Below are 11508 nucleotides of genomic sequence, written 5' to 3' on the forward strand. Positions count from 1 at the left end.
TGAGATGGCTGGATGGCATCACTGACTCGATGGACATGAGTCTGAGTGAACTCTGGGAGTTGGTGATGGACAGGGAGGCCTGGTGTGCTGCGATCCATGGGGTCACAAAGAGTCAGACATGACTGAGTGACTGAACTGAACTGAACTGAACACTGTTTTAGTAAATACAACATGTAGCATATCATGAACATTCAGTATATCTTCATTTTTGACCCCAACATTACATTATTAAAAATTAAAAAGACATATAAATATACTAGAGATATGTACATTTACATAAAAACAGCAAATGAAAGATTTATTTCTTTTAAAAAAAGAAAAAGAGTGCTTTTTATGCTGCTCACTTTCGACAATAGCTGTGCTAAAATTAAATTTAAATAACACTGCTTATAAAACACAAAATGCTTTTTGCTGCTATTACCGATACATTCTCAAAATATTTTCTTTACAAAGTCATTATGATAAAAAAGGGGGAATATATACATCATATTTGTGATATTAATAATTGTGTCACTGAAATTCACGTATATCCTGAAGTGATTTGGAAATTAAATATATGTTTTTAGAAAATATGGCTTTTAAATAGGAATATCCCAACATAACTATCTATTCCAAATAAGACAAAAACAAGCACAAATAAAAGAACTCTGAAGATACTTACATTTATAAGCTGTATATACATAGTTGTAATTGAGTAAATTAGAAAATTCTAGTTGTTTACCATTTATCAATGATGGGATCAAAATATTATTACAGACTAGCAGATACAGAAAACAATCTATTGGTTACCAGATTTGGGGTAGTAGAAACACACAGGTGGGGAGTAGGAGGCAAAATTACTGGGAATAATATAAGCTCAAGGAGGTGTTGTACAACACTGGAAATTTAGCCACTCTTTGGTAATTACTTTAAATGGAAAATAACCTTTAAAAATTGTGTAACATTTTTAAAAAAAGGAATATCCCAATATATGGGATTCCCCGGTGGTTCAGATGTAAAGAATCTGCCTGCAATGCAGAGACCTGGTTTGATCCCTGGATCAGCAAGATCCTCTAAAGAAGAGAATGGCTACCTACTCCCATGGTCTTGCCTGGAAAATTCCATGGACTGAGAAGTGGTGGGATACAGTCTATGGGGTCCCAAAGAGTCGAACACAACTGAGAAACCAACACTTTCACTTCTTCATATCAACATACTCCTCCCAAGTCAATTATGTTTAGATTTATAATTCTTCCAAAGAAGACAAAATGACCACAGTAAAAAACAAACAAACAAACAACCCTAGAATACACCCACATTTATAAATAGTATATACATAGTTGAAACTGGGTGATTAGAAAGTTATAGCTGTTTATCATTTATCAGAGATGGAGTCAAAATATTAGCATAGAAAAGTTGGAGAATATTAAATGTAATTGGAATTTGAAGTGGATGATGTCATGATGGTTTAGTGAAAATAAACCATCTTTTAAGAGTTTAAAACATTTGAGAAGTTCACATGCTGAAAGAAAGTGGGCAGATGAGTATCCATAGCATTCATGGTTCCCTACAATAACTTTGTTCTCAATGCTTCTTAATCCTTCTACTACCATTTCAGTGGTTCTTCTCATTCTAATGATTAAGTTTTCAACATTTCTCCACTATCTTTAAAACACTGACAAACTTTTTCCATAAAACCATGAAAAAATCTTAATGTGACATTCACAACCTGTTATTTTTGTCTGTTTTCAAAACATCGAGCAAATCTTACACCTTCTTGTGCTTATGTGAAGACTCATCACTGCCTCCCTGGCCTTCAGATGAGAATTTCTCTAGAAAGATTAGCTGGTAAAGAAAAAAAGAAAGAAATATATATATATATACTCACGAAGGATTATTAATGACTTCCTTCAATGCGTTGAGCAAATCTCTTGTTGACATTGTTTCCAAGTCCAACCTGACAGCTGTTCCCTTGGATTTCATTCGAGCGATGTTATCAGCTTGATCATCAAACAAAGGAGTGCCCACCATAGGGATCCCGTGATAGATGGCCTCATAAACACCATTGCTTCCACCGTGAGTTATAAAGGCTTTGGTTTTTGGATGGCCTAGGATTGAGTGAATTCAGTAAGGTTATTAATTATAACTCAGAATAAAATGAGAAATGGGTATTATAAGGCACTGGATGGAGGAGTATCTTTTAGATAACAGATTATTACGCATATGAAAGTGCTTTTAACTTGCTTTCAGAACTCAGAAGAAACAGCTATGTCTGCTGACGGGGTAAATGCAGAGTTTGTGAAAGAAGTGCTGAGTCACTTGAACGTCACAAATGAATCCAGGATCGGCAGGGGAACAACTTGAAAGAGCATTCTGGGTAAAGAAACCACATGTGCAAAAAAAGAGGAGGACATGCCGAAATTTATTCATCTAAAGATACAGTGAAGCCATTTAGTTTGATAGGAATGGTGTCAGGGGAAAAGAAAGATAATGGTAGTGGCACTGGAACCAGAGGAAGGAAAAGCTAAATTTTACCATGAAGTGTGTTATTGCTTCACAAAAATGATTGTGCCTTTTTTTTTTTTTCACAGAAAATTGAGAATCATTGGTGGGAGAAGGCAATGGCAACCCACTATAGTGCTCTTGACTAGAAAATCCCATGGACGGAGGAGCCTGGTAGGCTGCAGTGCATGAGGTCGCTAAGAGTCAGACAAGACTGAGCAACTTCACTTTCACTTTTCACTTTCATGCATTGGAGAAGGAAATGGCAACCAACTCCAGTATTCTTGCCTGAAGAATCCCAGGGCTGGCAGAGCCTGGTGGGCTGCCATCTATGGGGTCACACAGAGTCGGACACAACTGAATCGACTTAGCAGCAGCAGCAGCAGCAGCAGCAGCAGCAGCAGAGAGTCATTGGTAATGGCACAAGAGTTCTTATTTTTAAGATACAGAATGGAAATGATAAGTATAATGAAAGAATTCAGAGACAGAACAACAATCCAGGAAGTTATTGAAAAGTTCACTGTGAGAAGTAATTACAGCTAAAGTAAAGATTCTAGCTATAAGGGATGTGACTACATAGAATAAACTGACAACTTTTATATGTTCTCCTTTTTTTCTCATAGCAAAGACAATTATAATAGACTAGTAAAGTTTTCTTTTTCAGTGTTTCAATAATTAATTGCTTTCTAAGTGTGTTTCCTGTTGAAGCACTCTCACTCTGCTTGGCTGTTACTCATATTTTCATTATTTGTTCTGACAAGTCTCACCAAGAAGGTCATTCTGGGGAAGCCATTTATACAACCGGGTGTTGGGTCTTAAGGTATCTGGTTTTTTGCCATCATATCTCCATAGCACCTGTTAAAAGCAAAGGAAATACCTTATTCTATGAGTTGAACTTCATAGTTATACTAATAATTTCTAAATTGACCCAAGATACATATAATTACATGTCTTCCATATGACATGTAAGGAAATGAAGACATATTAAGTAATGGTAACTAGTAATAGAAAGACATACATAGGAATACCTACATTTGATGTATTAATTATGTACACATGATGGCAGAGACAAATGAGATTTTCAATGACCAATTCAAATATTTTAAAAAAAAAAAGTTTTGTTGTTGCTTTTCAATCACTAAGTTGTGTTCAACTATTTGCATCCCATGGACTGCAGCATGCTAGGCTTCCCTGTCCTTCACTATCTCTCAGAAGTTGCTCGTATTCATATCCATTGATTCTGTGTTGCTATCCAACCAACTCATCCTCTGTCACTCCCTTTTCCTCCTGCCCTTAATCTTTCTCAGCATCAAGGTCTTCTTCAATGAGCCATCTCTTTGCATCAGGTGGCCAAGGTATTGGAGCTTCAGCTTCAGCATCAGTCCTTCCAATGAATATTCAAGGTTAATTAACTTAGGATTGACTGGTTTGATCCTGCAGTCGGGGGACTCTCAAGAGTCTTCTCCAGAACCACAATTCAAAAGCATCAGTTCTTTGGCAATCAGCCTTCTTTATGGTCCAACTCTCACATCCATACATGACTACTGAAAAACCACAGATTTGACTATATGGGCTTTTCCAGGCAAGTGCTCTCTTTGGTTTTTAACACACTGTCTAGGTTTGTCATAGCTTTTCTTCCATGGATAATTGGTTTTGTTTCCAATACAACAAGCCAGTGGCAGATTACACATAACCTACACATTCATTTGCTTTCTTTATATGCTAGTGCTCATTTTCAAATTCAATATTCAGTGATTTATTTATTTTTGACTGTTATAAAAGAGTTTACATATATCAAGTAATTAAAATGAGAAGTTATTTTATTAAATTTTACACATTTTGATTATAGAGAGGAAAAAGTATGCAGTCAATCACCTAAGATAAATATTTTGGCTTATTTACAATTTATTAATCCCCTTCATAGATCACAGCCTTGTCACGGTAAAGGGACTTGTGCAACTCAATGAAGCTATGAGCCATGCTCTGCAGGGCTACCCAAGGGCAGATGGGTCATAGTGGAGTGTTCTGACAAGCTGTGGTCCACTGGAGGAGGGAATGGACAACCACTCCACTATCTTTGCCGTGAGAACCACATGAACAGTATGAAAAGGCAAAGATATATGACACTGGAAGATGAGTTCTCCAGGTCAGAATGTGTCCAATATCCTGCTGAGGAAGAGTGGAGGGCAATTACTAATAGATCCAGAAAGAATGAAGTGACTGGGACAATGAAGAAATGATGCTCAGTTGTGGATGTGTCTGGTGGTGAAAGTATGATGCTGTAAAGAACATAAGATCATGGAATGTTAGGCCAATGAAATCGAGGTAATGGACATGGTCAAGCAGGATATGGCAAGAGTGAATATCAACATCTTAGGAATCCATGAACTAAAATGGACAAGTTTGATGAATTTAATTCAGATGACCATTATATCTACTACTGTGGTTAAGAATTCCTTAGAAAAAATGGAGTAGCTCTCACAGTCAACAAAAAGTTCTGAAATGGAGTGCTTGGGTGCAATCTCAAAAACAACAGAATGATCTTGGTTCATTTCCAAGGCAAACCATTCAACATCACAGCAATCCAGGTCTATGCCCCAGGCACTAATGCTGAAGAAGCTAAAGATTGATTCAGCAAGACCCACAAGACCTTCTAGAATTAACACACACACACACACACAAAATAATGAAGAAGAAGTCTTTTCATCATAGGGATTGGAATGTAAAAGTAAGAAGTCAAGAGATATCTAGGGTATCAGGCAAGTTTGGCTTTGTAGTACTAAAAGAAGCAGGCAAAGGCTAACAGACTTTGGTCAAGAGAACACACTGGTCATAGTAAACATCCTTTTCCAACAACTGATGACTCTATACATGGACATCACCAGACGGTCAATACCGAAATCAGATTGATTATGTTCTTTACAGCCAAAGATGGAGACGCTCTATATAGTCAGCAAAACAAGTCCTGGAGTTGACTGTGGTTCAGATCATGAGCACCTGAGTGCAAAATTCAGATTTGAATTGAAGAGAGACTTAAATTGAAAGCGGGGAAAACTGCTAGGCCATTCAGGTATGACAGAAATCAAATCCCATATAATCACACAGTGGAGGTGATGAACAGATTCAAGGGTTATATCTGATATACAGAGTGCCTGAAGAACTGTGGATAGAGGTGTGTAACACTGTACAGGAGGCAGCGATCAAAACAACCCCAAAGAAAAGGATATGCCAGAAGGCAAAGTGGTTATCTGAGGAGGCTTTATAAATAATGCAGAAAAGAAGGGGAGTGAAGGCCAAGGGAGAAAGGGAAAGAAAGATATACTCAACTGAATGCAGAATTTCAGAGGAGAGATAGGAGAGATAAGAAGGCCTTCTTAAGTGAACAATGCAAAGAAATAGAGAAATCAATAGGATGTGAAAGACTAGAGATCTCTTCAAGTAAATTAGAGATCCCAAGGGATCATTTCATGCAAAGATGGGCACAATAAAGGACAGAAATGGTATGGACCCAACAGAAGCAGAAGATATTAAGAAGAGGTGGCAAGAATACACAGAAGAACTATACAAAAGAGATCTTAGTAACCTGGATAACTATGATGGTATGGTCACTCATAGATCCACACATCTTGGAGTGTGAAGAAAATGGTACCTTAGGAAGTATTACTATGAAGAAAGCTAGTGGAATTTTAGCTGAGGTATTTCAAATCCTAAAAGATAATACTGTTAAAGTGCTGCACTCAGTATGCCGGCAAATTTAGAAGACACAGCAGTGGCCACAGGACTGGAAAAGGTCAGTTTTCATTCCAAACCCAAAGATGGATAATGCCAAAGAATGTTCAAACTACTGTAAAATTATGTTCCTTTCGCATGCTAGCAAGGTAATACTCAAAAATCATTTAGCTCGGCCTGAGCAGTACATGAACCAAGAACTTCCAGATGTGCTATCTGGGTTTAGAAAAGGCAGAAGAACCAGAGATCAAATTGCCATCATTCATTAGATCATAGAAAAAGCAAAAGAATTCCAGAAAAAACATCTACTTCTGCTTCATTGACTATGCTAACCTATATGCAGGTCAGGAAGCAACAGTTAGAACTGGACATGGAACAACAGACTGGTTCCAAATAGGTAAAGGAGTACATCAAAGCTGTATACTATCACCATGCTTATTTAACTTATATACAGAGTACATCAGGAGAAACGCTGAGCTGGAAGAAGCACAAGCTGGAATCAAGATTGCCAGGAGAAATATCAATAACCTCAGATATGCAGATGACACCACTCTTATGGGAGAAACTGAAGAAAACTAAAAAGCCTCTTGATGAAAGTGAAAGAGGAGAGTGAAAAAGTTGTCTTAAAGCTCAACGTTCAGAAAACGAAGATCATGGCATCTGGTCCCATCACTTCATGGCAAATAGATGGGGAAACAGTGGAAACAGTGTCAGACTTTATTTTTGGGGGCTCCCAAATCACTGCCGATCGTGACTGCAGCCATGAAATTAAAAGATGCTTACTCCTTGGAAGGAAAGTTATGACCAACCTAGATAGCATATTGAAAAGCAGAGATTACTTTGCCAACAAAGGTCCGTCTAGTCAAGGCTATGGTTTTTCCTGTGGTCATGTATGGATGTGAGAGTTGGACTGTGAAGAAAGCTGAGCACCGAAGAATTGATGCCTTTGAACTGTGGTGTTGGAGAAGACTCTTGAGAGTCCCTTGGACTGCAAGGAGATCCAACCAGTCCATTCTGAAGGAGATCAGCCCTGGGATTTCTTTGGAAGGACTGATGCTAAAGCTGAAACTCCAGTACTTTGGCCACCTCATGCGAAGACTTGACTCATTGGAAAAGACTCTGATGCTGGGAAGGATTGGGGGCAGGAGAAGAAGGGGATGACAGAGGATGAGATGGCTGGATGGCATCACGAACTCGAGGAACGTGAGTCTGAGTGAACTCCGGGAGTTGGTGATGGACAGGGAGGCCTAGTGTGCTGCAATTCATGGGTTGCAAATGGTCGGACACGACTGAGTGACTGAACTGAATTGAAAGAGACTCTTGATGAGGGTGAAAGATGAAAGTGAAAAAGTTGTCTTAAAATCAACATTCAAAGCAATAAGTTCATGGCATCTGGTCCCATCATTTCATGGCAAATATATGGGGAAAATGTGGAAGCTGTGACATATTTTATCTTCTTGGGCTCCAAAATCATTGTGGATGGTGACTTCAGCCATGAAATGAAGAGACACTTGCTTCTTGGAAGAAAATCTATGACAAATCTAGATAGAGTATTAAAAGCAGAGACATCACTCTGCCAAAAGAGGCCCATATAATCAAAGCTATATTTTTTTCTAGTAATCATGTATGAATATGAGCGTTGGACAGTAAAGAAGGTTAGGTAAGATAAGATAAGGTGAAGTCTCTCAGTCGTATCCGACTGTTGGCAGCCCCATGGACTGGGGCTTACCAGGCTTCTGTATCCTTGGGATTTTCCAGGCAAGAGTACTGGAGTGGGTTGCCATTTCCTTCTTCAGAGGATCCTCCTGACCCAGGGATCGAACCCAGGTCTCCTGCATTGTAGGCATACACTTTACCATCTGAGCCACTCGGGAAGTCCTTAAAGAAGGTTAAGCGCTGAAGAGTTGATGCTTTTGAATTGTGGTGCTGGAGAAGATTCTTGAGAATCACTTGAATGGCAAGGACATCAAACCAGTCAATCCTATGGAAACCAATCTTGAATATTCATTGGAAGTACTGATGCTGAAGTTCCAATACTCTGGCCACCTGATAACTCATTGGTGAGACCCTGATCTGGGAAAGGTTGATGGCAAAAGGAGAAGGACTGGCAGAGGATGACATGGTTAGATAGCATCAATAAATCGATGGACATGAATCTGGGCAAACCCTGGGTAATAGTGAAGGACAGGGGAGCCTAGCATGCTGTAGTCCATGGGACTGCAATGATTCAGATGACTTAATGACTAAACAACAACAGCATAATTTTTTAAAAATAAGTTAATCAGTGCTGCTGAAGAAGTATGTTCTCTTAAATTACAAATTATTAAGCCCTACTTCCAAAAGCAATGAAAAGTGGAATTGTTTGACTTGAATCAATATTGCATGACTACATTTATTGTTAAAATTTAACTCCTGAGAGCATCTGTATGTGTGTTGTGTCCTCAGAAATCCTTCAAAGAAAAGGAACAAGTGACAAAGCAGAATTTACTGGTTAATCTTCTTGCCCATGCTACCATTGTATTAATAACACCAAAATTCACACTGTGTCTCTTAAATATCATTCTTTTTATTGCTATGTTGAGTAATTAAAATTATTATGGATCAAAGGCACTCCCTGTACTGCCGTAGCACTTGCAGTGTATATTTTGGTTTATATATACACATATATATGTATATATATGAGATAAATTGCTGCTATCATATTATTTACCTTTCTGATAGAAAATGTCGAAGATCAGATCTTTACAGAGTTTAGCAGACTTATTAAAGAGTTGTCCATGATTAAGTTATTGTATCTACCTTTTGTGGAATTTGAGCGAAGGCTGATGCAATCACCTTGGCTCTGTCTTCTGACATGTTACTGACCATTGACCCCAAAGAAAACACCACAATACCATTTTCTCCAGAGCTCTGCACAAACTCTTCCATTTCCTGTGAAAAAAGAATATGCCCATCACAAAAGAGCAGTAGCATAACAGACATTATTGAAGGGATTGCTACAAGCAACTAAAGAGAGAAAATCAGAAATTGTCTTGAGATATCAGAGTAGTGATTTCTTACAAAAATATTGTGGTAAGATACACATGGCATAAAATTTACTTCTTAATTGTTCCTAAGTGTGTAGTATAGTAGTATTAAGTATACTCACATTGTGCAACCAATCTCCAGAACTTTTTCATCTGACAAAACTGGAAGTCTATGATCATTAAGAAACTCTACTTTCCTCTTTCTCTAGCCTTTGGCAAGTTTCATTCTACTCTGTTTCTACAAATGAGATTAGTCTGGATACTTCTTATAAGTTGAATTGCACAGTATTTGTCTTTTTCTGACTAGTTATTTTCACTTAATGTAAGGTTCATTCATGTTGTGACATGTGTCAGAATTTCCTTTTAAAGGTGAGTAATATTCCGTTGTTTGTACACATGACATTTTGTTTATTGCTTCCTCTGTTGATGGACATTTGGGTTGCTTCAACCTCTTGGCTCCTGTGAATAAAGCTTTCATGCATATGTTGTACAGGTATCTCATTGGGAACCTAATTTCAATTATTTTGGAAACAAACCCAGAAAAGGAATTGCTGAGCTATATGTGTAGACAGGTTTTATATTAGAAAGTTCACATTATTCTTTTCACATACTATACAGTTAGCTAATACAGTGATTTCCATCCCTCACCCACCCCACCCCCCCAATTCTCTTGAACATATTAACTTCATATCTTGGACTTTGGTCAGTTGTGCTAATAAATTTTCAACCTAAAAATCATTAAAGAAATTTTTTTGAGGGACTTTATATTATTTTTTATAATGATGATTTTTTTAAAAAAAGCATTTTCATCCTTGAGATCCTGGGAAAAGAATAGGTGATATGAAGTCCATTTCTGCCATTATATATATTTGTGCAATGTGTCTCTGTATAAGCAGGAAATAAGATAGAGCCAGTACTCAGTACAAGGAGATATTATTAAACTATATTATCCTCAGACTCTTCATTAATCTTGATATTAATTACTAACATAGATTCTTGGAAAGAAGTTACTTGCCTGATTCAACCCCCTTTGGTTCTTTGTTATTATAATTATGCTAAATCATTTATTTATTCCAGACAGACTTTTTGAGAATTATTTAGATTATTCATTAATATTTCATTTCCTGACTATGAGCACTATGAAAAAAAATATGATCTGAATCACTTTATGTCATTCGTTCAGTTCTGTAATCCTATTCTTCACCTTAAACTTTGTCATAATTTCCAAACTGTGTCTAAATTACTAACTACTGACTTGAGGAGTCAAGTATTATAGTTTGGAAGTTGTATGAAATAGTTCTGTGAGTTCTATTTATAATCCAAAGTTACACTTGTATAGTTGCTTATTCGAGCAACCATATGACTGTGTTTCTTTACATATGATACCTTTGTCCTGAACTTGCATAATTAATGTCACAGATGGATGTGCTATGTCTAACTGCGGTGAAGAAACTTCAACATGACTTCAGTGAGTCCCCCTGGGAGCACCTGCTCCACAGAGGAAAAGGTTCCAGGTCTGGTCAGCTTTTGAGTAATTCACTTCTAACTAAATAAAGCTCCTGGTGAATCCGTATTTGCCTGGAATTGTTTCTGAATTATTTTGCTTTGTGGTCCTTGATCCTTTCTGATTAAAAAAAAAAGGTTACTTTCTGTACTAGAATAATTCCAAATTTTAAATGGCAACCCACCCCAATATTCCTGCCTGGGAAATCCCATTGACAGAGGAGACTGGCTGGCTATAGTTCACAGGGTCGCGAAGAGTCAGACATTACTGAGCATGTATGCATAGCTACTACTCTATACCTTAGATCTCTAGTATTTATTTACTAAGAAATGCAAATTTGTATCCTTAAACAACATTTCCCCTGTTCTTCCACCTCTCAGTACTGGCAACCACCATATTCAGTTCAGTTCAGTCGTGTCTGACTCTTTGTGACCCCATGAATTGCAGCACACTAGGCCTCCCTGTCCATCACCAACTCCCGGAGTTCACTCAGACTCACGTCCATTGAGTCAGTGATGCCATCCAGCCATCTCATCCTCTGTTGTCCCCTTCTCCTCCCACCCCCAATCCCTCCCAGTATCAGTCTTTTCCAATGAGTCAACTCTTTGCTTGAGGTAGCCAAAGTACTGGAGTTTCAGCTTTAGCATCATTCCCTCCAAAGAAATCCCAGAGCTCATCTCCTTCATAATGGACTGGTTGGATCTCCTTGCAGTCCAAGGGACTCTCAAGAGTCTTCTCCAACACCACAGTTCAAAAGCATCAATTCTT

At 37.9% G+C, this 11508-nt stretch overlaps 1 protein-coding gene across 2 annotated transcripts in view; it reads right to left on the reverse strand.

Moving 5' to 3' along the window:
- LOC104997405 (UDP-glucuronosyltransferase 2B4-like) overlaps positions 1-11508 on the reverse strand; it is a 20644-nt gene that overhangs the window by 3294 nt on the left and 5842 nt on the right. The window contains exons 3-5 of one of the 2 annotated variants that reach the window (XM_010852119.1): positions 9010-9141; positions 3249-3336; positions 1868-2087 (exon numbers count right to left, since the gene is read on the reverse strand). In XM_010852119.1, the coding sequence (XP_010850421.1) occupies positions 1868-2087; positions 3249-3336; positions 9010-9141 (440 nt within the window). The remainder of the gene's footprint in view (positions 1-1867; positions 2088-3248; positions 3337-9009; positions 9142-11508) is intronic. The other variant, XM_010852120.1, reaches the window with a different exon arrangement.

This window comes from Bison bison, unplaced genomic scaffold (assembly GCF_000754665.1).
Source record: "Bison bison bison isolate TAMUID 2011002044 unplaced genomic scaffold, Bison_UMD1.0 scf7180017864308, whole genome shotgun sequence".
NCBI lineage: Eukaryota > Metazoa > Chordata > Mammalia > Artiodactyla > Bovidae > Bison > Bison bison.